Source organism: Python bivittatus, unplaced genomic scaffold, assembly GCF_059951505.1.
Source record: "Python bivittatus isolate LINGU-HERP-01145 unplaced genomic scaffold, Pbiv_v1 ctg000180_np1212, whole genome shotgun sequence".
NCBI lineage: Eukaryota > Metazoa > Chordata > Lepidosauria > Squamata > Pythonidae > Python > Python bivittatus.
This window is the reverse complement of record NW_028277047.1, coordinates 4,128,438-4,153,136: the sequence shown is the minus strand read 5'-3', so window position 1 is coordinate 4,153,136 and position 24,699 is coordinate 4,128,438. Positions and strand designations below refer to the sequence as shown.

The window sequence follows — 24,699 nt, the reverse complement described above, 5'->3', positions numbered from 1 at the left end:
TATCTATCTATCTATCTATCTATCTATCTATCTATCTATCTATCTATCTATCTATCTATCTATCTATCTCTCCTGTTTATAATTACCAGCTGTATTCACACACATGGTAAATAATAAATGGGGATGGTAAAACACATTGGGCCCTGACTGTTGTGTGAACGCAGCTTGACACCCCCCGCCCCCAAATATGCTACAACTTAAAAAGGATGCCCTGGTTCCCCTAATATGCTAAGATAAGCTGGCTTCCTGTAAGGTCCTGAAGCCCGCATGATTCAACTCCTTGCCATCAATTTTCACTCAGCTGCTAAACAGGTATTCAGCTCAGCCCCGGTCTCAAAACCAAGCGGGAGGAAGAATAAAGCAGTGATTTCTTTCTCTTCCCCCAGGTGTGAGCTGAACCGAACAGCAAAGGGATCTAAGATGAACACGTGTCCTTAGATATGGACTCTGCTGTAAACAGAAAGCAGATGAGTCTGAAAGTGGAGACATTTATTAAAACTTGTTCCATGCCAAAGAAGATGCTTGCACACACTCTGTTAGGTTTAGGCTGATAGAACACCTTCAAGAGGGCCAGACACAGACAGGACGAAACTCACACTAGGGATCAGGGAAGAACGTGGAACCGAAAACCGCAGACCCCCAGCTCAAAAGGGGGGAAACGGTACCCATGGTCCTCCTCGCCCAAAGCACTAGTCTATGTGCTAGCACCAGGACGACGCAAAGGTTTCCCACTGGATTATCCCTGATGAACCCCATCAGCTCCAGCCTGCAGCCCGAGACATCGGCGGATCGAGTCTGCCACTCTCTGGTAGACAGTGTGTTGATCTGCTGATATCAGAGCTTAGAGAAAAATATCAGCAGGTCCAGGAATGTACGTGGAACTGAAGTGACCTTGGCCAGCTTCAGCCTCTAGGTGTGTTAGGGACCCCCGGTGCCAGGCTGGACTTTCTCCTGGCTAGCTGATTGTGGGAACCGGGGTCTGGGGTCTACAAAGGCTGAGCTACAGGGTTACCGAGACAGGTGGAAAGAAAACAAGGAGGTTAGTAAGTTCAGGCGGGACGGCAGAAGCCACACGTGGACCGCCTGACTTCCACAAGAGGACGACCGGCTAGGCCACGTACGGGAAGCTGAGGAGCAGCCCTTCCGAAGGATGTAGCTTGAGATTCTGCAGGTCCAGCTGCTTCTCCTCACGGCCGGGATGGGTGCTGAGCTCCACCCCTACTTGGGGGGGCAGGTGAGAGTGAAGGAGGGAGACCAGCCTTTCCTGGGGGGCGAAGTTGAGCACCACCAGGAAACGCTTGTTCTGGTCCCACATCCGAAGGTAGGAGAAGACCGACGGGTTGGAACTTTCGACCAGGGAAAATTCACCATGCAGAAGGGAGCGTTCCTTGCCTCGAAGCTCACTCAGCATTTGGAAGAAGGTCAAGATGGACCCCTGGCTGCCCTGCTGTGCCTAGGAGAGAAAAATGGGAGGGGGGATTAATCATTTTCTAGCTTTCTTCTGTCTAGAAGGGCCTGCCAATGGCTTGCTGCAGAAAAGACCAGCAAGTCCACCCTGCTCCAGGCAGAAGCGTCGGCATCTCGGGGCCAAACTGTTACAGCCTCCCTCAATAGGGTTCCCAAAATTCTCCAATAAGGTCTCCAAGGTCCTTTGAATTATGCAGAAATGCCCCCATCGCTTGAGATGGCTTGTCTACTAGCCCTAGCGCAGTCAGAAAAAGCAAATGGATTCTCTTTCCCGAAGAAGGAAAATAAGAAAACCCTAACCTCGGTGGGGGGGATCTCAGCGCTCCACTCGTCCATTGAGCACGCAAAGGCAAAGGGTAGGCCTCGGCCACGGCATACTTTCCTGCTTTGGACCTCAGGGACTCCCTGCCCGCTGATGGAACGATTGCTCCGCTCAAATTAGGAGCAGGATTTGAGCAGGGAGTATTTCGTGGAGCATCCCTTCAGGATGCCCAGGAATTGCTGGCCTAAGATGGTTAATTCCATGCCTCCTATCTGCCCCCCATTTTTTTGCTTTGGGCCTTTGAATCGGTATTCATTCCTGGCGTAGTCCCTGCAGGTTTGTTTATTGCCAAGATTTTCAGAAATGGTTTCCTATTGCCTTCTTTATCCTAGCGCTGAGAGAGAGGGACCGGCCCAAGGTCACCCAGCTGGCTTCGTGCCTAAGGCAGGACTGGAACTCAGGGCCTCCCGGTTTCTAGCCTGCTGCCTTAATCCCTACGCACACCAAACTGGCTCTCGTCGTTCCTTTTACCCCAGCAAAATTAGCCTCTCCTCACCTGCACAGTGACGTTACTGGCTGCTAGGTCAGCTTGCTGCGGCGCCCCTTTCGAGAATCCGTAGTTCGCCGTGTTGTCCCATTGCATGCGTGTGATGTCGGACGCCACAGGCTGGAGAGGGGGATGAAGAGGAAAGTTGTTGGCAGACCCCCAGTGCAAAATATCCCCCCCCCCTTCATCAAGCACCTCTGGCACACGGTCCCAAGGAAAATGCCCTCTGCAGCTGGAAAAATTAAATCCCCCAGTCTATGCCTCCAAAGCCACGGGAGAGGCATTAGTGGGTTGACTTCTTTGAATACACGTCTAACTCTAGATGGTGCTCCTCAACCTCAACGACTTCAAGAGGTGTGGACTTCGACTCCCAGAATTCCCTAGCCTCTAAGATCAGTATTTCTCAACCTCCACCACATTAAGATATGTGGACTTCAACTCCCAGGATTCCCCAGCCAGCATTGTGGGAATTGAAGTCCAGGCATCTTAAAGTTGCCAAGGTTGAGAAACACTGCAGTAGGGCACCCCATAGAAGCTGAACCTATACCCTTTGCCCTGACCTTGTCGCCCAACGTCCTACAAGCTCGTCTCGCCTCCAACATTCACACTTATTCCCACCTCCTGTGGCTGATCTTACCTGGACTAGGGCATCTCGCAGGCCGATTTCATCTCCGTAATCTGTGAAAGGGGTCCCTGGCAGAGTGTAAAGGAGCAGATGATGTAGGCGGAGCAGTTGCTCCCCCATAGCTTTGGCCAAATGCCCGATATCAGGTCGGCCCACCTGCGGAAAAGTAGCCAGTTAGCATCCAAACGAAGAAAACCGAACATTTCCAAGCTGGGTTATGCAATAAGTTGACAGCGAGCGTAAAACTCAACGAAGGAATGCAAGAACTGTCGAAGGAATCCTTTCTCGATCCTGGGAAAGGGGGAAGCGTGAGAAAGAAACTCAAGATCGCCCTGCCTTGATTCTATTGGGTATGAGAGGGAGTCGAGGGAGACTTGGGCAGACTTTCACGATTCTGCTATCATACTCTCCAACAATAAAGGGGCATTTCTGTGATCCTTGTGGTGGCTCTTTCCTGTCTAGGCCTACCTCGAAGGGCTGACCGTTGGGAGGTTTTGACGGAAAGAAGCTGCAGGCAAGAACAAGGGGCCCTATTTGCTCCTTGGGGTTTCCTGTGCTATACCGTGTTGGATGAACTCTATCTTTCTAAAACTCAGACAGAAGAATTCTGCAACTGGAGCCGCCAGGAATTCGGAGACGTTCTCTTTTCACCTGGGAACATCTCCGTTCGACCCCAAGGCTTGAAACTTACGCTCCAGCTGGGCCATCTGCTTCCCGCTTCTTGGATATAATCTTCGATCAGTTTCTGGGCCGTGTGTCCTAGTTCAGTGTCGTTTAGACCAGGTGTGACCAGCCCCTGAAGATACTGGCTGGTTAGTAGATCTACCCCTGTGGTTTCATTGAGAAGGGAGAAAACCCCTTGAGCATCTTTTCGACCCGTCATTGCAATCAGCACCCTGTAAGGGAAGAACCGAGAAGGAGGTTGAATTAATACAGACCTGGCCAATGGTGAAAAGCAGCTGGGTAAAAATGGGAGCCCAAGAGGGCTGTGAGAATGGATGACACTATAAACCAGTGTTTCTCAACCTTGGCAACTTTAAGACGTGTGGACTTCAACTCTCAGAATTCCCCAACCAGCATGCCTGGCTGGGGAATTCTGGGAGTTGAAGTCCACACGTCTTAAAGTTCCCAAGGTTGAGAAACACTGCTATAAACAATCAGCTTCAGAATATTAAAATGATGTGGGTCACACAGCTTAGGTTTTCTCCAAATCTCCATCCTGCTGCCTAACTAACAAAGCAAAGAAGTGTGGACTTTCAGCCTAGTTGGAGGCTGGAAAAGCAGCCCGGGATCTGGCAGAGCCCCCAAGCAGCTTCCAACTCTCCTCCGTCTTAGCAAAACGGGGAAACGCGCTGAAGCAAAGAGTAACATAAAGCGATAGCAGACTTGCATCGGGTTCAAGAGCTGAACGTCAGCTGTTTGCAATGCTTGAGCGTAAATCTTCCTTTTCTTTGGAAGAAATCATTCTCTAAACAAAACATCTGTTCTCCCTACGGGATGCATTAGGGGAATAGGTACTCACCTGGTCTGATCGTCCACGTTATATTGTTCTGTTAAGTTCTTCCACTCACTCAAGAGTTGGGGATCCTGTGAAATAAAGCAGTTTGGGCGTGTTGAGACTGGAACCTCCAGGATTTTAGCACCCTCCCATTCCTCCTTGCAAGAGGCATCTCCTCTCCCCAAAAACAGGGACCCGTGGCAAGTTTCTTTCCCATCTGTGACATTGCAGGTCATCGCAAGGGGAAACAAGTCTGTTGGCAAAATGTAATCCGAGGGATTTGATGGAACTGAACTCGAGGGCAATGAAGTTCAAAGTAACAGCGGTCAAGTCTGAGCTGAAATGAGCCTGCCTCTTTTTGCTAAAGGAGACACCCCCCCCCCTGCCCTGGATGGAAAGGGGGCTAGGATGGGCCATCTACTTACATTTAGATGTTCAACGCTGCCAATCTGGATTCCGAATACTCCTTCCCTCAGCCAAAACGTGATTGCTTCCTGTAGGGTGGAAGATAAGAACAGACCCGGATAAGTTAGTAGTCCTCAGTCACCCCCAAAACGCACCCTGAACTCTAGCTGCAACAGCTGGATTTCCTTCCCCACGCATCTTTGCCCATTAAGTTTGGATGCAGAAAGAACATTGGTTTTTAGGCTGGAGAAATTTAGCTCTTCCACTAGGAAGCTCTACCAGCAAAGATATTCCCAGCTTAACCAACTTCCCAAGATTGTTAGAGTAACTGCACAATTCCTTGAAGGAAAGGCAAGGATAAAAACAGAAGAAAATTGCAGTTAATTGGAAAAACGGAATATATCGAGGCAACAGCCTTGTGCCACAGCTTGAAAGAGGCAGAGACACTGCAAAATTTTGTTTTTCTAGCTTGAGAAGTCGAGTCCCAAGCCAATAGCACTGAACTACAAAAAAGGAGACGTCAGCTAATGTACGTTGGGGGCCCTGTTGTGGTTTCTAGTTGCTAGTTAGGATTGTTTTAGTCCAGGCTGCCTGTGTGGTTTTATGTTTTTAATGGTTTTACTGGTTTTTTGGTTCAGTACGCCGCCCTGAGTCCGTGAGAGTTGGCCGGCTATAACCAAATTAATAATAAATAAACTAAACATTCAAACTCACCTTTACTAGAGATTTTTGTAAGCAAAGTCTATATGGCCACTACCAGAGATACTGAGAAGATCTTTCCATTCTGTCTATGGGCTGGACTAGATGATCTTTGAGGTTCCTAATTTTGCCCCCACACACCCCAAACCCCCCACCTGAATGTTTGACCACCTAAAACAGTGTTGTCCAAACTTGGCCACTTTAAGATGAGTGGACTTCAACTCCCAGAATTCCCCAGCCAGCATGAATTCCCTCCCTTTTTTTTAAGAAAAAGAACTAGATGTCCTTATCGTAGATCTTCCCAACATTCTTCTATTTGGTTTTTCTTTCAGTGAATACTCTGGTCTCCACTTACTTTCATTTTATTCTGGAAATCGCTTTGGAGCCATGCATCCTGGCTAAACCATGGTAACTGGCCATGGTAGTTAGGGGTCAGGTCCAAGATAACTTTCAAACCTGAAAAGAGAGGTTTGTTACATCACAACCAGTCACTCCAGAAAACTCGGTAGAGCTACATTAACTGTGTTTGCACCTAGCATTAAACTCTGTTTTATTTTAGCCACACTTTGCTGAACAAGCCAGAATCAGCATCAGAATGAGCAAATTCATTATAGTACAACCCATTCTCTCTTTTTTCCCACTAGATTTTGGGGCAGGACACAAACAGCCAACACAGAAATGAGGTTCCAGATTCAGATCTAATCCTAATACTAGGATGGGTCAATCAACAAAGCACTGTTTAAAGAGTGATTAAATTAAATTAAATTAAATTGAAGTTTACACGGCATTGTTTGTCAAATATATACACCCTACAGTTCCTTGAAATGGGTTTGTTTATGGTCCTACATCAGAGTCTACAAAACATCTCAGGCTGATGGTGAAACCAGATCAATGCTGTCAATGGGAAGGAAATCAAAGAGGAAAAGATGGAATTATTTTCCATGCAATTGCATGCGAAATGCAAGCCACACAATATGCTTACTTTTTAAAAAATATATATTGTTTTATTGTATTGTAAGGCATAAGTAATACATTATATCATTTGGATACAGTGGTACTTGTACAGTATTAATTGGAGATGATGATGATGATGATGATGATGATTATTTACTAAACTTGTATGCCACCCAACTGTCAATGATTCTGGGCAGCAATAACAATGACAAAACGAATAAAAGATCAAAGTTAAAGATAAAAGATGACAAGCACTATATTAACACACGATGATTTAGGTAACTAAAACTTGAAAGATCAGAAAAAGAAAAGTTTATACTCAGTATTAAATGATGGTTTCTAAAAGGTTCATGTTAATCAATCTAAGCTTGCTTAAATTGTATGTCTAGAGTTGAGTGTTGCATTGATAAACAGTGCATGAAATTATTTTGATATATAATAAAGGTTTCTGCCTTAAGCTTAATACTTAATATTCAGGTCTCCACTGTATTGTTATTTCTTGTTGTTTATGCATATTAAAAAGAAACAAAGAAAAACAAAGGAAAAAGCTAAAAAAAGTGAAAAAGGAAAAGTGGCTTGAAAAAGTAGATAGGTGTTCGGTTTCTAATATGCCCCTTCATTTTACATCGACCAATTTGGGGTGTTTATAAGCATTCAGGCCCCCTTAGAAACCATAAGGGGTTTATATATATATGTATATATTTTTTTTACTTACTTTTTTTCTTTGCAGCCTGCAAGACATCTCGGAAGTCTTCCAAGGTGCCGAGTTTCTGGTCGACAGCTTGGAGGTCGGTGCTGTTCGGCTGGTCCTTGGGGTTAACGTGGAGAGGCCCGATCACAAAACCCTTCACTTTCAGGGTGCTTAAATAACTCACCCTCTCTTTGACACCTGAAAAGAGAAAAAGGAAGCCAGGTTTACCCGGGTGCAGAAAAATCACATTTCGAGGCCCCTCTTTAGATCTCCCGGGGCAGGTTCCAAAAACCCGTCATAAGATCCATGTGCCCCATTTCCTGAAAATAGGGTGGGCAAGATTCATGGGGGAGATGTAAGACAGGACTGCAACTTCTTCGTGGTCCAATAATTGTAGCTACTATAATAAATCCCCCCCTTCAATGTATTGATGGAAACCCTAGAACAGAGCATTATGCAAGGACTGGCATTTAATTTCACTACAGATTCCCTTTGCAGATGCTCAGAGATATCTTGGTATTTAACCCTACATGTATTTCCAGATCCCATCGGTTGACCTAAAATGTCATCACACAACAGGAAGAGACTAGAGAAGGGATGGGGGCAGGAAATCAAGCTGGGAACCAGTTATTTGTTCCAAAATACAGCAGGTCACATCAGGTTGCTCCCCAACTTTTAACATAAGCCAAGTTCCACCCAGAGCTGGCAGGGACCAAATTTTAGTCCCTGGCCAGAATCCCAGACTCCGTTCTATAAAATGCGTGCCACAAACATGCGTGCCAAACCCCATCTGGCGTGCTAAACCGTGCTCAAGGTTATGCATTCCCAGCCTGAATTAGCAATTCAGGTTTTTAAAAATTTTTTAATCCTTTAACTCGCTTCGGTCAACCGAAACTGGCCGTGACCCGCATTTAATCCAAAAGGCAGCCGAGCAGAAATTTATTCAACCAGCAAACACGTGTTGGCTTACCCAGCACAAAGAAAGAGGGTTTTTTCTCCCACGCTGGGGTTTGCCCCAGCCCCCTACAGATTGTGACATCCTTCTCTGCATTCACCAGCTAAACTGCCCAAAATTACAGCAAACCTTGTCAGATGAATCATGGAGCACTAACTGCTGATCCATCAAGGATGCGTTAAACTATACCGAGAGAAAAAATACATTTGAAGTGGGGAGGGAAGAATCAGTTGCAGTAGGTCTGCCTTACGTCAAAGAAAAGGCTTTAGCTTTTCTAAGTGCACCCTTTCAGCAAAATATTTTAAATACCATCCCCATCTCATTAATCAAGAACATACTTGAATGGAGGAGAGGGCATTTAGGCAGGGGGAAGTCACGTTTGTGGGAAGCAATTTTTTCCAGCTTTCCAGAGCCACAGGGGGCATGCAAAGGACCTCGTGGAAGAAAGAAATATAATTTAATTTAATTTCCCTTGCATCTGTAATAGAGCTGGCTTGCTGGAGATTGCTTTAGCTGAATTTAGGTTGCCCAATCCTACCGTGGGAGGCTGTAGGGAATTTTTAAAAAGAGGGAGGGAGAGAACAAAAGCTGCAAATTGCATTCGATTGAAGGACCATCAGTGAGCGAATTCTTACCCCGGGCAGGGGGTTGGACTGGATGACCTTCAGGGCTCCCCCAACCCTAACACTCATAGCTGCCCACCTCCAGAGCCATTCATCAATCCAGATTTGCTTTCTCAAATCTCAACCCCCTTCCTTTCCATCCTCCAGGCAAGGTATCTGTGACTGCGGTCACTATCAAGTTTGGGCTGGTCCGAATTTGGCAACCGGCGTTGGGCGCGGCGTCCACCATCCCAAACACCTGCACTTCCAAGCTACAAGTCCTAACCCAATATGGGTCAGTGATTAAGAAGCTCGGGGCAAAATGAGTGGGCAGAGTGTCACTTCCTCCTTATTCTCAGCCCAGCCTACCTCTCAAGGTTGTTGTGGGCGTCCAACGGGGACAAGAGGCACCCAACTTGCTCGGAGGGAAAACATGTTTTTGTTTTGACTCTCCCAGGCTCAGGGCCAACGTTTGCAACACCAGAAATGAGGCTGCTTTACATTACAAGGCTTTTATGAAGAAGCGTTTGGATCCCTTCTCGGTATGAAAGCTAAGCTTAATTTATAACAACAACAACTCAAGCTTCTAGTCCTCAAGACTGCAAAAGCAGGCAAGGAAAATGGGTGGGCAATGCATTTTTACAGTGGCGTTACAGAGAACGATATAATCTTATCAACAGCAAGTTGTTGCCTTTGGTAAGACTATTTTATTTTTAACTCCACTGTTTGGTTTGCTGCTCTCCTGTCTGGATTCTCCTTAACTTCGAATATTTTTTCCTTTCTGAAGATTTAAATTCTGCAAAGTCAGGGACGCCATCACAGGTAAGAAGAAACAACCACCGGCTTTCGAGAGAAACTGACTAGTCCCTGCCCGACGATCAGCAACTGTTCAGGGCAATGTTTCTCAATCTTGACAATTTTAAGATAGGTGGACTTCAACTCCCAGAATTCCCCAGCCAGCAACAAGAAGTCAAGCTTCTAGTCCTCAAGATTGCAAAACAGGCTAGGAAAATGGGTGGCTGGGGAATTCTGGGAGTCGAAGTCCAGTTGCCAAGGTTGAGAAATACCGGTTTACAGTTTCTCAATGTCAGAGCAAACTCCCCCGAACGTTTGGGCCAAGGGTCAAACTTTTGGGGAAGAGCACCAACTCAGCAGCAAAACATCTTAAAAATCCCAGCTTCACCCCACCTGATCTTTGCCTGGGGCGGAAGGAAAAGAACGGGGGTGGAAACAAGAAAGGACAGTCCCACGGCTCTTTCCCACCCAGCCCGCCCGGTGCTGAGTCAGCTTTGGCCTGACGTCAGAAGCTGATGAAACCCAACTCAGCACTTGCTGCGGGAAGCCAAAGCCGGCTAAAACTGGCTTTTGGTGCAGGGCGGTCTGGCTGGTACAGCACGTTCCCTTGAAGCTTGGGAAGGGGCGACTGAGATCGTCACGGGCCCCCCAGCCCAAACACGGACGATGGAGGCTGCTCTCCCCATTTCTGCCCCTTTGAACTTCCCTGGCTCTGGGCGCTCCTAGTCTCTGGAGCGGGGTTTGGGCTGGGGAGGGGGAGAAGATGAAGATGAAGAAGAGGCTGAGTGGATTCAAAGCCAGCTTGCGGGGGGGGGGGACTGGAACACCCAACATGGAAACCCCCAACCCCCCCATTGCTGTTTCGTGGGATGTCTAAGCCACGATCCAGCCGAGGGTGGCTTGACCCCCAAATCTTAGTTTCTGGCTGTGGTTGAGGCGTGCCAACAGGATCCCGGGACTTCTCGTGACTTCGGAGGCAAGGAGGTGTCTCTTTCGCGAGGACAAGACGGAGCAATCCGCGGATCCCCCCCCCCAGAAGCCCCAGTCTGAGCGACAGAGAGGCAAGGGGAGCAGGAGGGGGCAGTTGGGGCCACCCTTCCCCACCAGCCGGCCCCTCACCTGCCAGGTCTCCTGTGCCATCGCTGTCCGAATCTTGGAAGCCCTCCACCCGCAGGATGCGGTAGATGCCTCCCTTCTGCCACCAGTCCTGCTTCGGCAGCTCCTTGCACCGGGGGGCCTGGACGATGATGACAATGGCCCCCGCCAGCATGCCCAGCCAGCCCAGCCAGAAGAGGATCAGGAGGACCCACCGGGTGCGCACCCAGCCCGGCGTGCCGGCCACCTGGAGCAGCTGCTCCTTGGACAGGCCGGTGAACTTGGCCGCCACATCGGCCTCCTCCTCTTCCTCCTCCAACTTCACCTTCACCACCCCGTTCTTCTCGCCCAGGCTGCCCGGGGAGCCGGCCAGGGGGGAGGAGGCGTTCATGGGCTGCTTCTCGGGGTCCATCTCGTTCAGCTCCACGTCTTTCATGTCCAGCTCGGTGCCTGGAGTCACGCCGGGGGAGGTCATGCTGTCACCTGTGGGAAGAGAACCAAGGAGCTAGTCCTCAGTGCGGGGAGACCCCAGGCTGAGGATCGACCAGAATGGATGAGAAAGCACTGATCTAGACCTTCCCGGGGCTGGTGCCCACTGGCTGGGCCAGACCATGACCCCCATCCTCCTGGCTGCTGGGGAGAAGGGGAAGGGGAGCCCATCGGGGCTGCGAGAGTGGCCATGCTCCCACAGCCCTGTCGGGGCTGGGAAGCCATGCCTTTAAAAGCTGGGGATGCATTTAAAAAAAAAAAAGGTGAATTTGTCCCGGGGGGTGGGAGGTCTCCCTACAAGTCCCATCCTCCCCAGCTAGGCTCGGGCACCGGCTGCAGGAAGGTTGGGCGAGACGCGCTCTCCAGCGCGCTACCTGGGGCGAGCCGGCGTCGATCGGCTTCGAGGAAGATCCGCTGGGAATCCGGTTAGATCCGATCTGAGAACCCGATCGCGCCGGCCGGCAGCTCAAGTACCGCGAGCGAGAGCCTCCGCCCCCGGACCCGCCTTCCGGGCTCCCTTAAGGTGGACCGGAGCGCGGATGTGGAGCGCCGGCCCTTGGGTGTCTCTGACGCGTTGCTCCACTGGATGGGGAGGCTCGGCGAAGCCCCGCCGCCCCAGAGAGTCCAGGAATCGCTCGGGGCGCTGCAGCCACCGCTGCCAGAGGGGCAAGGTGCCTGGAGGCGCCAGCTGTTGGGGCTGGCTCCCCGGGTAGAGGGCAGAGGTAGACTGCCTCTAGACACGGAGGCTTTACATCAGGAGCTCCTTCGATCCTTGAGGGGCGACCTACAAAGGGGGTGACTGGCGCGCGGATCACTTCAACCCAGAAAGCCATGGCAGAAAAGAATTATCCGTGTGCGCTGGCTGGGAACTTTGGGAATCGTAGTCCCAGGGGAATGGATGGGGCAGGGAGGCTGTTCAAGATTTTAAAAGGTGAGCCCTGCCACATGGTTTATCTGTCCCAACCTCTTTTTTGGCCTCTGCAGACCATTTTCTCCAGGGGCACCCTCAGTAAGAAAACCCTCAGGTAGACTGCACCTCAGCCTGGTGGCCCACTTAAGCCTTCAGAGCCAGAAGCATCAGCGCTGAGCAGGAATGGGCTTTTCCTCTTGGCTCTGACCATTCATAACGTGCAACCGTTTCGATGTTTTGAGTATTGTGCTTGGTTTTTCAATGCTCTGCTGGGAGGGGGGGCCTCTAAAAAGAGATGGGCGGTCCCTGGATAAAAACTAAGTGAAAGGTCAGTTGAATTGCCTTTAGTTAAAAGGGGATGACTTTCAGCGTAAATAGGAATTTCCCTTTTTTTTAAAACACTCAAAATGACCCCCCCATGGAGCTTTGGGACCCATTGGGGGTGCATAGACTTTTGCTGGCCACAAGGATCTCTGGTTTAATTATTAAACCAGAGCTAAATCATTTGCACCCAAGATAGTACCCCTTGAGACTCCTGATCAGTGTTTCTCAACCTTGGCTGCTTGAAGACTCTGGACTTCAACTTCCAGAATTCCCGAGCCAGCATGGCTGGCTGGGGAATTCTGGGAGTTGAAGTCCACACATCTTAAAAGTGTGTACATCGCAGATTTGCTATAGAGAAACTGTCCCATTCCTTAATGCCATTACAGCACTGAAGCTATTCCGCTCCTGTTGCCTGGTTCAAGTTTCTATTTTAGAAACACGCCAAAAATAGATGTGAGTTGCTGGGTGGGGAAGGAGGTGTGTCGGGGCTGCACAGTTCACCAGGGTTGTGAACGCTGCCACCGCTTCTGGGGAGATCAAAGGCGCCAACATCCGCTTTGGACAATTGCAAGAAGGGGCCGATTGTTCCTAGCTCCAAAAGCTGGCGCTGCCAAGGGTCTGCGGGATGCCTTTGTGAGCGGGGCGGAGGGCACAGACTCCCTCTGCAGGTACAGCTGCTAACCCAAACCCCACGCACACAAGAGCCCTGGGATCTTGGGCAGGGGGGTAGACTGCCTCTGTCCTTGGAAGCTCCACCCATCAATCGCCCGCCAGCCAGCTTCGTCCAACGGCCTCCACATTCTGGCCTCGCAACGCTCGCTTCGTTAAAAGCTTCTGAGCCTAAACCAACTCGCTGGATTGCGGTTTGCCTCCGATAACCTGGTTCGCATGTGCTTTGACTGGCTCAGATTTAACCACTGCGGTTTCTTATTTTGCGCACCAATGCCAGGGCTCTGTCTTTTTTCTCCCTAAATCTTTGCAAGGAAGGCACTTTTCGGAGCCCTTCAGTTTGGTGACTGTCATAGACGGCTTAAGTGAGCTCCTTCTATTTGAACCTTCTCTGAGCAGAAAGGAAAATGCTCTCCGTTCTGAGTCCACCACCTTAAGCTGAGCAAAACTTCCCTCCCCACTCTTTGCTGCAGGGGAGATAAACAACTCTTAGACAAACAAGGATGGAGCCTAGATTTTGACTCCTGCAAAACATCTCGGCAGCCAATGTCCGGGTGACCTGGATCAACTCCCCCCCCTTCCAACTATTTGCACTACGGATGTAATAAACCAGGATTTTATTTATATTTCAAATTTAGATACCGCCCATCTCACAAAAAATGTTTGAAAAGAACAATTGTGGGGATAAACAGAATCCTGGTTTATTCAGCTGACCCAGTTCTCAGGTTCGGGCCACACACTGAAGTGTCAATGAACCCATGGAGGAAGGGGTTTGCACGACCCACGAGGCTCAAATGTGGTTGCCTGATTTGTGGGTCATGGGCTGTGCAAATCAGCCTAATTTCTCTCCCCCCCAGAGAATTCTCAAATGGTGCCCCCAAACACTGTAAAATCCGCTCCCCAAATTTCAGGCTACAGTCAAATATCGGTCCACTGTGTCTCAATACCATTGAGATCTGGCCCCACAAGCTTTCCCCATCTTGGCCCATTCCCCCTATTATCTACTATTCATCCCTCAGGTTGGCACATCCTTTTCTCCTGTCGCTGCTGCGCCTTTAATAGCTGACCATCATGGACTAACGCGGTCTCCACCATGCAACTGCTCTTACCACTAGGATCTGTCTCCTGGCCTCTTAAGATCTTTGTTGCATCTCCTCTGGGATGACAGAGAACGGGTTGTGACATTCTCTGATGTATTATACCAAAGGCTGTTATATTCCTGCCCATTTCTCAAGGCTAAACACACCCAGCGCCCTCAGCCTCTGCTCCTAAGAAGCCCCAGTTTTGCAACTGAAACAACGAAGGCGGCAGAGAGCAAAGGTCCCTGGATTCTGGAGAAGCCTGGAAAATCATTCTCAGGTGGCGCAAGGAACGGTGCGGCGCCACACTTCATGCGCCTTCCCCCACATGGCAAAATGTAACCCGCTGTTGCGGCACGTTCAGGCTTCTCTTCTGTTCCTGCCTGGCACAGAACCCAGGGGGGCAGGAAACGTTAACCAAGGTTAAACTAGCGTGCTAAATATTCCTGCCCCGCTGCGGCGCGGGTTGAATGTTCACAGGCCGCCTTCGGGCAAAGGGGCAGGTGTAGCGGGTGCCCGCAGGCTGGATCTTGCACAGGCGCCGCTGGATCCCTAAACCCCAAATCTTCCATTGGGGTTTTTCGTAATGAGCAGGCTGCTCGTGATTCCCGACTGCTGTTTTTTGCATCTGGGGGTATGTCTGCCTTCAAGTCAGTCTTGACTCCCACCTAGCCCGCAAGCAAGTCCCTCGTTTCCTTGGCAGCGTTTTCGAAGCGTTTGGCCCTGGCCTTCTTCCTTGCCTTCCAGCTGGCTTCGTGCCTAAGGTGGAACTAGAACTCCAGTTTTCCCGTTCCTTATCCATCCCCTTAGCTACTAGACCAGTGTTTCTCAACCTTGGGAACTTTAAGATGTGTGGACTTCAACTCCCAGAATTCCCCAGCCAGCCATGCTGGGTGGGGAATTCTGGGAGTTGAAGTCCACACATCTTAAAGTTCCCATGGTTGAGAAACACTGCACTAGACCAAGCTACCTATCCTTTGACTGCCCTTTTAGGACGTAGCCATTATTAGGGATGGGTTAAATGCCAGTGCTCAGTTGTGTATAGATTTAATCAAGCTAGATTAATGGTCTGATCCACCAGAGGAACGGGGGAAGCTATGCTGTAGTATGTAGAGGGTGCACAAATCAATAGTTCTCCAGCTTATTTTATTTGTGGTTAGTGAACCACAAACATTGTGGTTAGTGAACCGTGATTGATGGAGTGCGGTGCAAACTCGGCCAACCGCGTTTTATTCCACCGAGCATCAGCAAGGCGCATTGTAGCTTAGAGCAACGGGGAAGTCCTTTTTCAGATCGTGAAGTGGAGAGGCAGGGTGGCTTCTCAGCAGTAGAAACCCCCCGCCCTCAGCTAAAAAAAATCCACCCCTCTGAGAAACGCACCCAGCAGAAAAACAGAAAGTTTCAAGGTTGATGAAATCCGTACTGTTTTCAGTCTGAACTCAACCCAATCCAACGGAGATCCTCAAATCTCCTGAAAGATCTCCCTTCCTGTTTTGCAACAACCTGGTGCGTGGAAATGGGGCGATAAGTCACATTTAGGGGAAATGTTTGTCTGGTCAATGTCTGTCTCTTAACAAACAGAGGAGGAAGGTGGATTAAACAAGGCTACGGGCCGAAAACACACTTTCCCCCTACACGGGAAGCCTCCTCTCTCCCGCGGCGTGTTTACACCATACGCTCCTCTCCGATTCCAAGAATCTCTTCCCTTGTTGTGCAGTTCAAAGCGCCTGCCCGTGTTATTCTGAAAAGCAAAGCTGGGTCTTGGCCAGGCTGGGAAAAACGAACTGACGTTGCGGCTTCATGTTTATCTGCCTTGATGGAAGATAACAGGCACGCAGCTGGCTTTGCTGGAACGGACTCAAAAATCCCCACCAAAACTTGTCAACAGCCTCCCCCCACATCTGCATGGGTCTGAGACCAAAAATACAGGTGCAAACATTCTGTGGACTTTGAATTTTTCATCCGGGCCAATGATCTAGAGCTTCCCACCCAGAACTGAGTTTTCTGACAACAGGACAACTGAAAAACGTTGTGTCAGAATGATTCATAAGAGTCAGAATCGATGATTCCAGCAAAAGAGCTGTTGGAGTTAATATTACAGCCTCAACCCCTTGAGAATTATTGTTTCTTTTCCTCTCTTCATCCCCCTTTTCTTTTCTTTTTGTTCCTTCCTTCCTTCGAGATAAACAAAGCAAGTTCCTAGCCCTCAAGACAGCAGGGACAAAGTTGGAACCGGATAGATCTGGACGGAGTAAGATTTCTAGAGATCAAAGAGTAGGTTTAGCGAATGGCCCTGTTGCTTCCCCCCCCCCTTGTTGGGACGAGAAGAAACAAATTGAGTAGAAAAGGAGCAAAAGAAAATCAGATTGATGTACCTCTCTCTTAAGCAGTGTTTCTCAACTTTGGAAAGTTTAAGACGTGTGGACTTCAACTCCCAGAATTCCCCAGCCAGCATGGGGAATTCTGGGAGTTGAAGTCCAGACGTCTTAAACTTTCCAAGCTTGAGAAACACTGCTCTTAAGGCACAGAAAAGATGCTTGTTTTGGGAACACGAGACCCCTTTAGTGCAGAATTTACACAGGCTGAATTTGGGGTCCCTCTGCCAGGGAATGGGAAAAACTGCACACTCCGTCGTGGCTTAATTAACCTTAGTTTGGATTTAGCCGCAAGCGATTCAGGCAACCCACAAAGCTGATTCCACCAAAATGCCCCACGGCTTGCCGTGCTGCACGACTCAGGCCGAGGAGTGGAAACCGGCACGAAATGCACGAACTGGCAACATCTCTTCCTCCTTCTACGGGGTAAATTTCACATTTGCAGGCCGTGTTCCCTGGACGCCCCTGCGGGGATCATCTCCCACCAGCCATCCTGAGCGTGGGATTCTGGCCAGAAAAAAAGAGCCTCCGAGAACTTTCCAGCCAGCCAAAATATGTGACCGGTTCTCAGAATCCAAAGCAAAGAAAAAAAATCAGAACAGCTGTGAAACCTCTCCGTTCTTCGTCTGAGAAAGCTCTGGGGGTTAGAACGCACCAGCCTTATGAGAAACAGAAAATTGTAGGTGGGACCGAAAGATTTAAAGACTGGCCTCTTTAGCTGGAGGAAACTAGGAATACTTTCCATTCACATCGGAGATTGCAAAGGGAGATGCTCTCAAGTCAGTGAGCCCATTTGCACATCACTCCAAGCCATGGTTTGATTAATCAGAGTTACTTGGATTAGCCACAACTGGCTGAGTTGGCACATCACACTACAGCATAAACCCTAGTTTGTAAACTGTTTTTTCCTTTTAAATGTTTCTTTGTTGGGATGTTTATATAAAAGGCTCTGTTTGTATACTTCTCATTTTCTCTTTGTAATTATCCAAAATAACTTTATTTTGCCTGGCAGTTTAACATTTTTAAAAGTGCCTTATTGATATGTTAGTGACAATGTGTTTTTGTCCCCAAGAAGGATCAACTTCATCCCGCTTAGTGAATACTTAATAGATTGTTATAGAACTTCAATGTCATTTTGTGGATGGAAAAAGTATTTAAAGTTCTGCTTTTCCATTTTTCTGTAAAGCACATTGATATTCAATATAGATATAGACTCCTTTGCATATATTAATGCAGTTATGTCTTTTGGCTTAGCACAGAAATCGAGCACGTAATTCATACAGGGGAAGAAATTTGCTGCTTAACGGTCATTTTTTAATGATTGCGCTTTTCCTTGCTTAATGTTTATCGCTCCGTTATTTTAATACTGTAAGGGGGAATTGCTATTTACTGTTGCTATATAACATTTCTTGAGCATTAACTGCGGAGAATTCAATGGCAGGCGACAGAGCGTCTATATTTATCAACGGCATTTGTTTCTACTGGCTGCAATAAATAAAATTAACGGGGAAAGACCATCATCGATGGAGCACGCAGACCCCTTGCACCCAAAGATCCCAGGGATCCCAGGCTGCATCCAGATTTCAAAATCAAGGCGGGCTGGAGAGGATCCCTTTTCGGAACGTCTTGGAAAGACCACTCGGGTGGGATTACTTCGAGGAAAAATAGGGATGGAAAATTGGCAAACGCCGCAAAGGGGTCATTCGTTGGATTGAAGTTCATGGGTCGATGAACTGTCCAGACTGGGCACCTGAAGAGGAATCCGTTCAGTACTGAATACGTACTGTTCTCGGATCTCAGGGGATCAGATTCCTAGCACCGGTAGAAGTTTTCCTTAGGCAAGGCAGCTGTCTGGATTCTCTGCATGGTGATCTTTGCTGGCTGAAAGTTTAAAAGACTGAATCCAGAGCCTTCTGTCTGCCAAGCCAGTGCACAGAGCTGAGCTGTCCTCGCCAACCGAGACAGAGTGACGGCGGGACTTTGCCCTCCTCCAAAGGTGGCCCTGGAGATACGTCTTAAGAACTTTAAGTCCTGGCCAAGCTCACCTTGCAGATAAGGAAAAACAAACTCTCAGCAAATTCAGAGGGAGAGAAAAGATACGAGAAGAAGGGGGGGGGGAAGAGAAACAGTGGATAAGGGAGAGCGGGGAAAGATAAATAGGTGGAGAAAGAAAGTTAAGATAGAAAGAGAAGCAGATCCAAACAATATCAGAAATGCAAAGAATGTGAGTCCCCTGAAAACCTTGGGTGTGGCCCCAAAGCTCCAGAAAAAAATTATTTATTACACCTGCCTCAATAAATTTAGATAGGCCTCTCATTAGCCTTGTAAAGTTGGGGGCTATAATAAACCTAAATAGTAATGATACAGGTAGTCCTTGTTTAGCGACCAGAATAGGGATCGGCAACTTGGTCGTTAAGCAAAGCAGCTAAATGAAACTGCGACTGCTTATGTACTTACTTCAGCTTTCCTTTGCTTTACAGGCCTGCGAAGGTTGTAAATGCAAGGACTGGTTGCAGAGTTACTTTTTCGTCACCGTTGTAACTGAGAATGGTCGCATAACGAGGCAGTTGCTAAGTGGGAACGACCTGGGGAATTCTGGAAGTTGAAGTCCGCACCTCTTCAGGTGGCTGAGGTTGAGAAACACTGCCACAGAGTAATCAGGTTCACTAATATTTACTTTTAATGAATTTTACGGATATGCAAAAATTAAATCAAATCTAGTTTTTTTTCCTGGGTCCCTGGATCTTGTGCACAAAAGCAGAGGACACACTTCAGCCCAGGAAAAAACTGCAGGCCTCTGAACTAAATCAACATCCCTCTGAGTTGTGCTAGCAAAGCCATTCGGGGTTGGTATCTAGAATCACAGATTGTCCTACATTTTCAATTCACTTCTGCGTGCTTTTCTGTTCGCAACTGTCTCTGTTTGCTGTCACAGGACACAGCAAAAGCTGTTCCTCCTTCCTCATGTGATTTCTGCACGCCTTCCGCCTTTCCTCCTTTTTAAGGAAGTGGACGGATCTTTGGAGCGTGCGCGGGGGCACATTTGATGCACATACCATTAGCAACAGATGCTGAGTGCAATCTCTGGAGATTTCAGCCGGATTAGCGATACCAGCTATTTATTTATTTTTTGAGTGGTACGCCACCTGTCCTCCTGGATTCCAGTTGCATTTTATGGGAATCTCCCTTTAGTTTATCCCCAGAACCACAACCCTGTGAGGTAGGCTGGGTTCAGAGAGAATGACCAGCCCAAATTCACCCAGGAACCAGCCAGGGCCAAGGATAGATTGAATCAGATCTCTTCGCTCCTGGTCCAACCCCTTCACCCCCCTCTTTTTGCTACCCTGGAATAATCTCAGCTAAAATAAAGACAGAAAACAAGAGGGTGCAACGCAAGGATGGCCAAGCAGAGCAGCAACTGTGATTATTTTTTGGAAAAGGAGGAGTTATGCATACAAAAAATAAAAATTATTTTTATTTTCCCGTTTGCTAAGCCACCTCGGCTGCAAAGGGATCGAGCTGGGAACGGGCGAGTTGGCTTGGCTGGGCCAGTCTCCCCGTCTCCTCGCTCAGCCTACCTCGTCGGGCTGTTGTGTGGGGACGGCTCATTCTGCGTCCGGCTCGAGGAGAAAGGCCAAAGAAAGATGTAAGAAAGGAAAAGGAAAACCCAGCCCATTCTGCGCCGGCCGAAAGGAGTGTTTCTCACCTCAGATTTCCCGAGCCAGCCAGCTGCCCTCTGGACTGCCATGCCCATCATCCCCAGCCAAGCCAGCCCCCAGGAGGCAAAATAAATATAAATATATATCTGGGTGCAAAATGCTATAACGTGAGGCCAGCTTACCTCGGTTTCCCCGCCGCTCCCTCTCTCTTTCGGGATCCCGTCTCCCGTGAACCATGGTTGGGGTCTCCCCGCCGCCCAGCTCTCCGGCCCCTGGGGCAGCCATGTTGGTTCCCCCTTCCCGCCGAGGCGGAGGTTGCCGTGGCAACGGCAGCTGCCGGCGAAGCGGCTTAAGAGGAGGAGGATGAAAATGGATCCCTTCCCCGACCTACACTGGATCGCCGGAGGGAGAGAGACTTTTACAGCTCGCTTTTCGATATTTGCACATTTATCCACAAAGCTTCTATGAGTCCATTTTAAATCAAGCGGCTTTGGGGGGGGGGATAAAAAAAAACTGCCCCAAAGAGAGATATCTACCTCAACGCCTTCAAAATAATCCAGCGTTGCTGGTAGCAGGGCACGTGTTGGCCTCTCTTGATTACAAAAGTTATAGATATTTAGGTTTGCGCGCCCCTCTCAAAGCTCCTTCAAATTGCTGGGTTGGAAAGGGTGATTTCTTTTTTTATTTTTAAACTTGCTGTTGGCAGCTCTGAGGAATTAACGTCCGCTTTTGCTTTAAAGCCCTCATGCTCCAGGGCTAAAACATGGGCCCCGGTCTTTGGCTCGGGTGCGCCATGACCCAAGGCAAAATTTAAAATTCAAAGATAGACAGACAGACAGACAAGAGTCCTTGGGGACCTAAGACAAAATTTTAAATTCAAAGATAGATAGATAGATAGATAGATAGATAGATAGATAGATAGATAGATAGATAGATAGATAATCCCCAGCACCACCCTTGGTGAGAAAACGACACGCATTTGAAAGCTGGTGCTTTCTAGATTTTTAATCCTCAGTATCAGCTTGGAGTCCAGTCCAAATAAAAGGGCACCCTTCTTGCCATCTTAACTGTCTTTGCTTTCCTGCGCAATATTTAGGATTTTTTATTTCAAGAGTGGGAGGCTGTGGACCTCGTTCCAAAGCTTCTGCAGGAAAGCGCCGTTCCCGCTGGGTTTTAATGCCGCCACCTTTCCTCCTCTCTCTGCCAGCAGGCTCAGGGCACAGCGTTGGCCTCGTGGCCCCTGGCCACGGCCCTCACCATTCGCGATAGGCACCCACGGTGATGTCAAAAAGCGGGGTGTGGGTGATCTCTCCCTGCTTGTCCAGCAAGTAATAAAAGGGCCGTCCTTTGATCTTGACCGGGATGATGGCCGCCACCTCGGACCGATGAGACATGCAAGAGATGTGACGAAGGGGCACCGTGAAGGATGAGGTGAAGCCAAAGAGGTAATAGGTCGTGAAGGTCACCTCCTGGCTGCCCCGGAGCAACAGGACCCGGGACACGGAGCGTCGAGCGTAGAAGAAGCCTGCCACCAAGATCAGCGTACCTGCAAAGGAACGTCATCTGAACTGGAAAAGCAAATATTGGCAAAGAAACCCACAATCGTTCAGGCCAGGGATGGCGGCGCATCGGTTACCTCCCTTCTGAACACACATTACAGGGAGTCCCCAGTTTAAGACGAGTTCCGTTCCCAAAGTCTGTCCTTAAGTCGAATTTGTATGTAAGCTAGAACAGTCTTATTGTATATTACTGTATAAGTAGTATTGTGTAATGAACTCAAACCCTTGTGTATTTAACTTGAATCCTTGTGTATTTAACTCGAATTTTGCTACAATAGGCTCTGTTCTTAACTATGGGTCATCCGTAAAGCAGGCACTCTTAACCCGGGGACTCTTTGTCATCCAAAATGAGGGAGGACTGGAGGTAAAAAGAGGCCACCAGTGTTTTGCAGACCAAATCCAAGCCCTCCATGGTTTGGGTTAAGGTATCTAAAGCAGTGTTCCCAACCTTGGCAACTTGAAGAGGTGCAGACTTCAACTCCCAGAATTCCCCAGTCAGCATGAGGGATTCTGGGAGTTGAAGTCCACACCTCTTCAAATTTCAAAGGCGGAGAAACCCTGATCGAAAGGGACTCTCAGTGCCCACAGGCATTCGTCAGCGCACCAAACCCACCCACAAGAATCTTTTCTCCAACTTTTTAAGCTCTGATTAGCAGGAAAAGGGGCTTTTTGGTGGCGGCAACTGCGGGAGGCATCTATCCTGATTAATATGGGGCTTTTAAAAACCCATTAATCCAAATAGATTTTATGTTGCTGTTTTATGAATTTTGCAGTACAAAATGTCCAGGCGTGCCTGTGTCTGACACACACAAGCATACAAAATAATAATAATAAAAGGATTTTTTTTAAGAGGAGGGAGGGAAATATGCATAAAAAATTTAAGAGGAACTTATTTCCAACAGGAATATACTAATTTCAAGTGGTAATTCATTGTTTAAAGCCTTTGAACTGCATGGTTCTGCACTCTCTTCCCAGTTCAAATTCTGGGGTTCAAAACCCCGCCATTTTCAGCCAATGAGCATCCGTCCAAGAAAACTCTGTCCGCATTGGTTTCTCAGTGGGCCTGAGAACCAATGAAACGGGCGGGCCTAGAACCAATGAAAGAGGGGGACCCAAAGTTGGCCCACCAATCAGCTGAGAGCTGGAGGGGGAGACTATAAAAGGAGTCAGCAGGTGGGAGAGATTTGGCCAAACCTTCAGAAGACTTGGAAGGGAGAGGAGGTGTCTGGGGAGGGATCCCAGAAGATGAGACCCCTAGAAGACCAGAGACTAAGCTGAAGCCCCTTTTCAGGGGTTTAAAGGAGACCTGAAGCCCCTCTGAGCTGCAGGAAGCCCCAAGACATGTTGTCAGTTGAAGACCCTCCAAGCTCCTCCACAGCAGGCCGATTCTGGGCTAGAGGAACCTCCTGCAGAAGACCAAGATCATCTCGCTCTTCCCATGAGAGAGACAACCTGTGTCAAGAAGCCTCACCTTCATTTTGACTAGGAGGGTAAAAGTCTGGGCTTGCATGTTGGGGGGTCATTAGCCCATTCCTTGGAATTATTTCTGCCGCTCCCTCAGCCCAGGAGTGAGTTGGGGGGGTTAAAAAAGGGGGTGCTCTTGCCCCCCTCCCCAAAAGGGGCAAAAGTGCGGGAACAGGATCTCTATCCAGCACACATGCAGAGGTTCACACAACACACACAGTCTGATTATTACATTCCCTCATTTTCTACATCAATACAATGAATGGGCCAGAAAACCAGCCTGGATTCATATGAGCTGGGCTAAGTCACACCCACACGCAAAAAAGCTAACTCCAAACTGCTGGGGTGTGCAAAGGCGCCCCTAAATCTGCTGCTGTCCGGACGAAGGATGCGCTATTATTGCTCTCACTCCCGCCCTCTTTCCATGAATGGGGAAAGACCTTATTCCCGCATATAATCTCGAGCAAATACCGATAACCTGTGGGTCTGACCTCGGAAAAAAAAGAGGGCTCAGCATTGCATTTACGCATGCTCGGAAAAGCCCCCCCCCCCGCTTTTCCCCCTGGGGCCGATTCAACCCGCATGAAAAGCGCGCGCCGAGGCAGCCCCGCCTTACCCACGCTCAGGCAGGAGGCGGTGAACCCGTAGCGCCACTTGTTGGAGCCGAAGTTAAACGCGCTCAGGTCGAAGAGGCTGCCCAGCCAGGGCCCGGCGGGGGGGCGCTCCTCCGGCGGGGAGGCCGGCCCCGCGGCGGCGCCGGTGTCCCGCAGGGAGGTGAACGCGAAGTGCGCCAGGTAGAGCCAGAAGGCGAGCTGGCTGGCGCAGAAGAGCCCGACGAGGCGGAAGAACCGCGGCCGCTCGTGCCGGAAGAGCAGCACGTCCCGGCTCACGTAGCCGTCCAGCGGGAACGACTCCTGCAGCCCGCGGGCGCCTCGGAGCCCGGCGCGCGCCGGCGCGGGACCCGCGGCCCCCCAAGCCCGGGGGCGCCGCAGCGCCCCGCTCAGCGCCGAGCCCCAGAGCCGCGCCCCGGCCGCCCACGGGCAGCGCTGCATCGCGCGGCCGGCGAGAGCTGCGAGGCGGCCCCTCCGGAAAGCAGCGCGCCGCCGCGCTCGGCTGGCTTCCGGGGAGCGGACTTCAACTCCCAGAATGCTCCACGGCCCCGCCGGGGGTGGGACTCTGGGAGTTGCAGTCCGCGCCGCTGGGAACTGCCACGGGTCTGAAACGCCGCCTGGTGCTGTTCTCCGCTCCAGGGAACAGGCGGGCCGGGGCGGCTGCGGCTGCCCCAGATCTCCAAGGGCTGGATCCCTTTCAGGTCTGCTCCAAGCCCAGCGGCCTCCCCGCGCACCTGGCGGTTCACACCTGGTGGTTCACACCTGGTCTCTCCTTTCATCGTAGTTGACTAAGCCGTAGCTGAGCAAGTTGACCCGACACGCCAGGCATGAAAGCAACCAACATTTAGAGCTGATGTGTTGTTAGTTCAAAAACCAGGTGTTTTTGAAGATCACAGAGCTTGGGGGATAAGCTGCAACCACAAACACCCACATTACATCTGGTTAGGCTTGACTGCTGTGGTCCT

At 49.4% G+C, this 24,699-nt stretch overlaps 2 protein-coding genes across 3 annotated transcripts; both read right to left on the bottom strand.

Annotated features, from left to right (window-relative positions):
* Nucleotides 1-474: 474 nt before the first annotated feature.
* SLC3A2 (solute carrier family 3 member 2) lies at nucleotides 475-14,215 on the bottom strand. 2 transcript variants are annotated; one of them, XM_007441082.4, is made up of 10 exons: nucleotides 14,097-14,215; nucleotides 10,620-11,078; nucleotides 7,173-7,346; nucleotides 5,859-5,959; nucleotides 4,825-4,893; nucleotides 4,424-4,488; nucleotides 3,593-3,797; nucleotides 2,914-3,057; nucleotides 2,286-2,396; nucleotides 475-1,453 (listed from the first exon to the last, which is right to left on the bottom strand). In XM_007441082.4, exons 1-10 carry the CDS (start codon nucleotides 14,212-14,214, stop codon nucleotides 1,109-1,111), a joined length of 1,791 nt encoding a protein of 596 aa, XP_007441144.3. In that variant the 5' UTR covers nucleotide 14,215; the 3' UTR covers nucleotides 475-1,108. The 2 variants fall into 2 exon arrangements, with proteins under 2 accessions (XP_007441144.3, XP_087993470.1); XM_088137344.1 differs by lacking the exon at nucleotides 14,097-14,215 and adding an exon at nucleotides 11,459-11,575.
* A 6,872-nt stretch (nucleotides 14,216-21,087) lies between these two features.
* On the bottom strand, nucleotides 21,088-24,256 carry TMEM223 (transmembrane protein 223). Its single transcript, XM_007441085.3, has 2 exons — nucleotides 23,740-24,256; nucleotides 21,088-21,646 (listed from the first exon to the last, which is right to left on the bottom strand). Exons 1-2 carry the CDS (start codon nucleotides 24,173-24,175, stop codon nucleotides 21,354-21,356), a joined length of 729 nt encoding a protein of 242 aa, XP_007441147.2. The 5' UTR covers nucleotides 24,176-24,256; the 3' UTR covers nucleotides 21,088-21,353.
* Between the last annotated feature and the right edge of the window lie 443 nt (nucleotides 24,257-24,699).

Coding starts and splice junctions, on each gene's coding strand:
- SLC3A2 (XM_007441082.4), bottom strand. CDS start 14,214: ATGGGCAGGAATATAACAGCCTTTGGTATAATACATCAGAGAATGTCA. Junction 11,079..14,096: donor CCAGGAGACAGATCCTAGTG/GTAAGAGCAGTT, acceptor CTCTTCCCACAG/GTGACAGCATGACCTCCCCC. Junction 3,798..4,423: donor AACGTGGACGATCAGACCAG/GTGAGTACCTAT, acceptor CTTCCCTTACAG/GGTGCTGATTGCAATGACGG.
- TMEM223 (XM_007441085.3), bottom strand. CDS start 24,175: ATGCAGCGCTGCCCGTGGGCGGCCGGGGCGCGGCTCTGGGGCTCGGCG. Junction 21,647..23,739: donor CGCCTCCTGCCTGAGCGTGG/GTAAGGCGGGGC, acceptor GTTCCTTTGCAG/GTACGCTGATCTTGGTGGCA.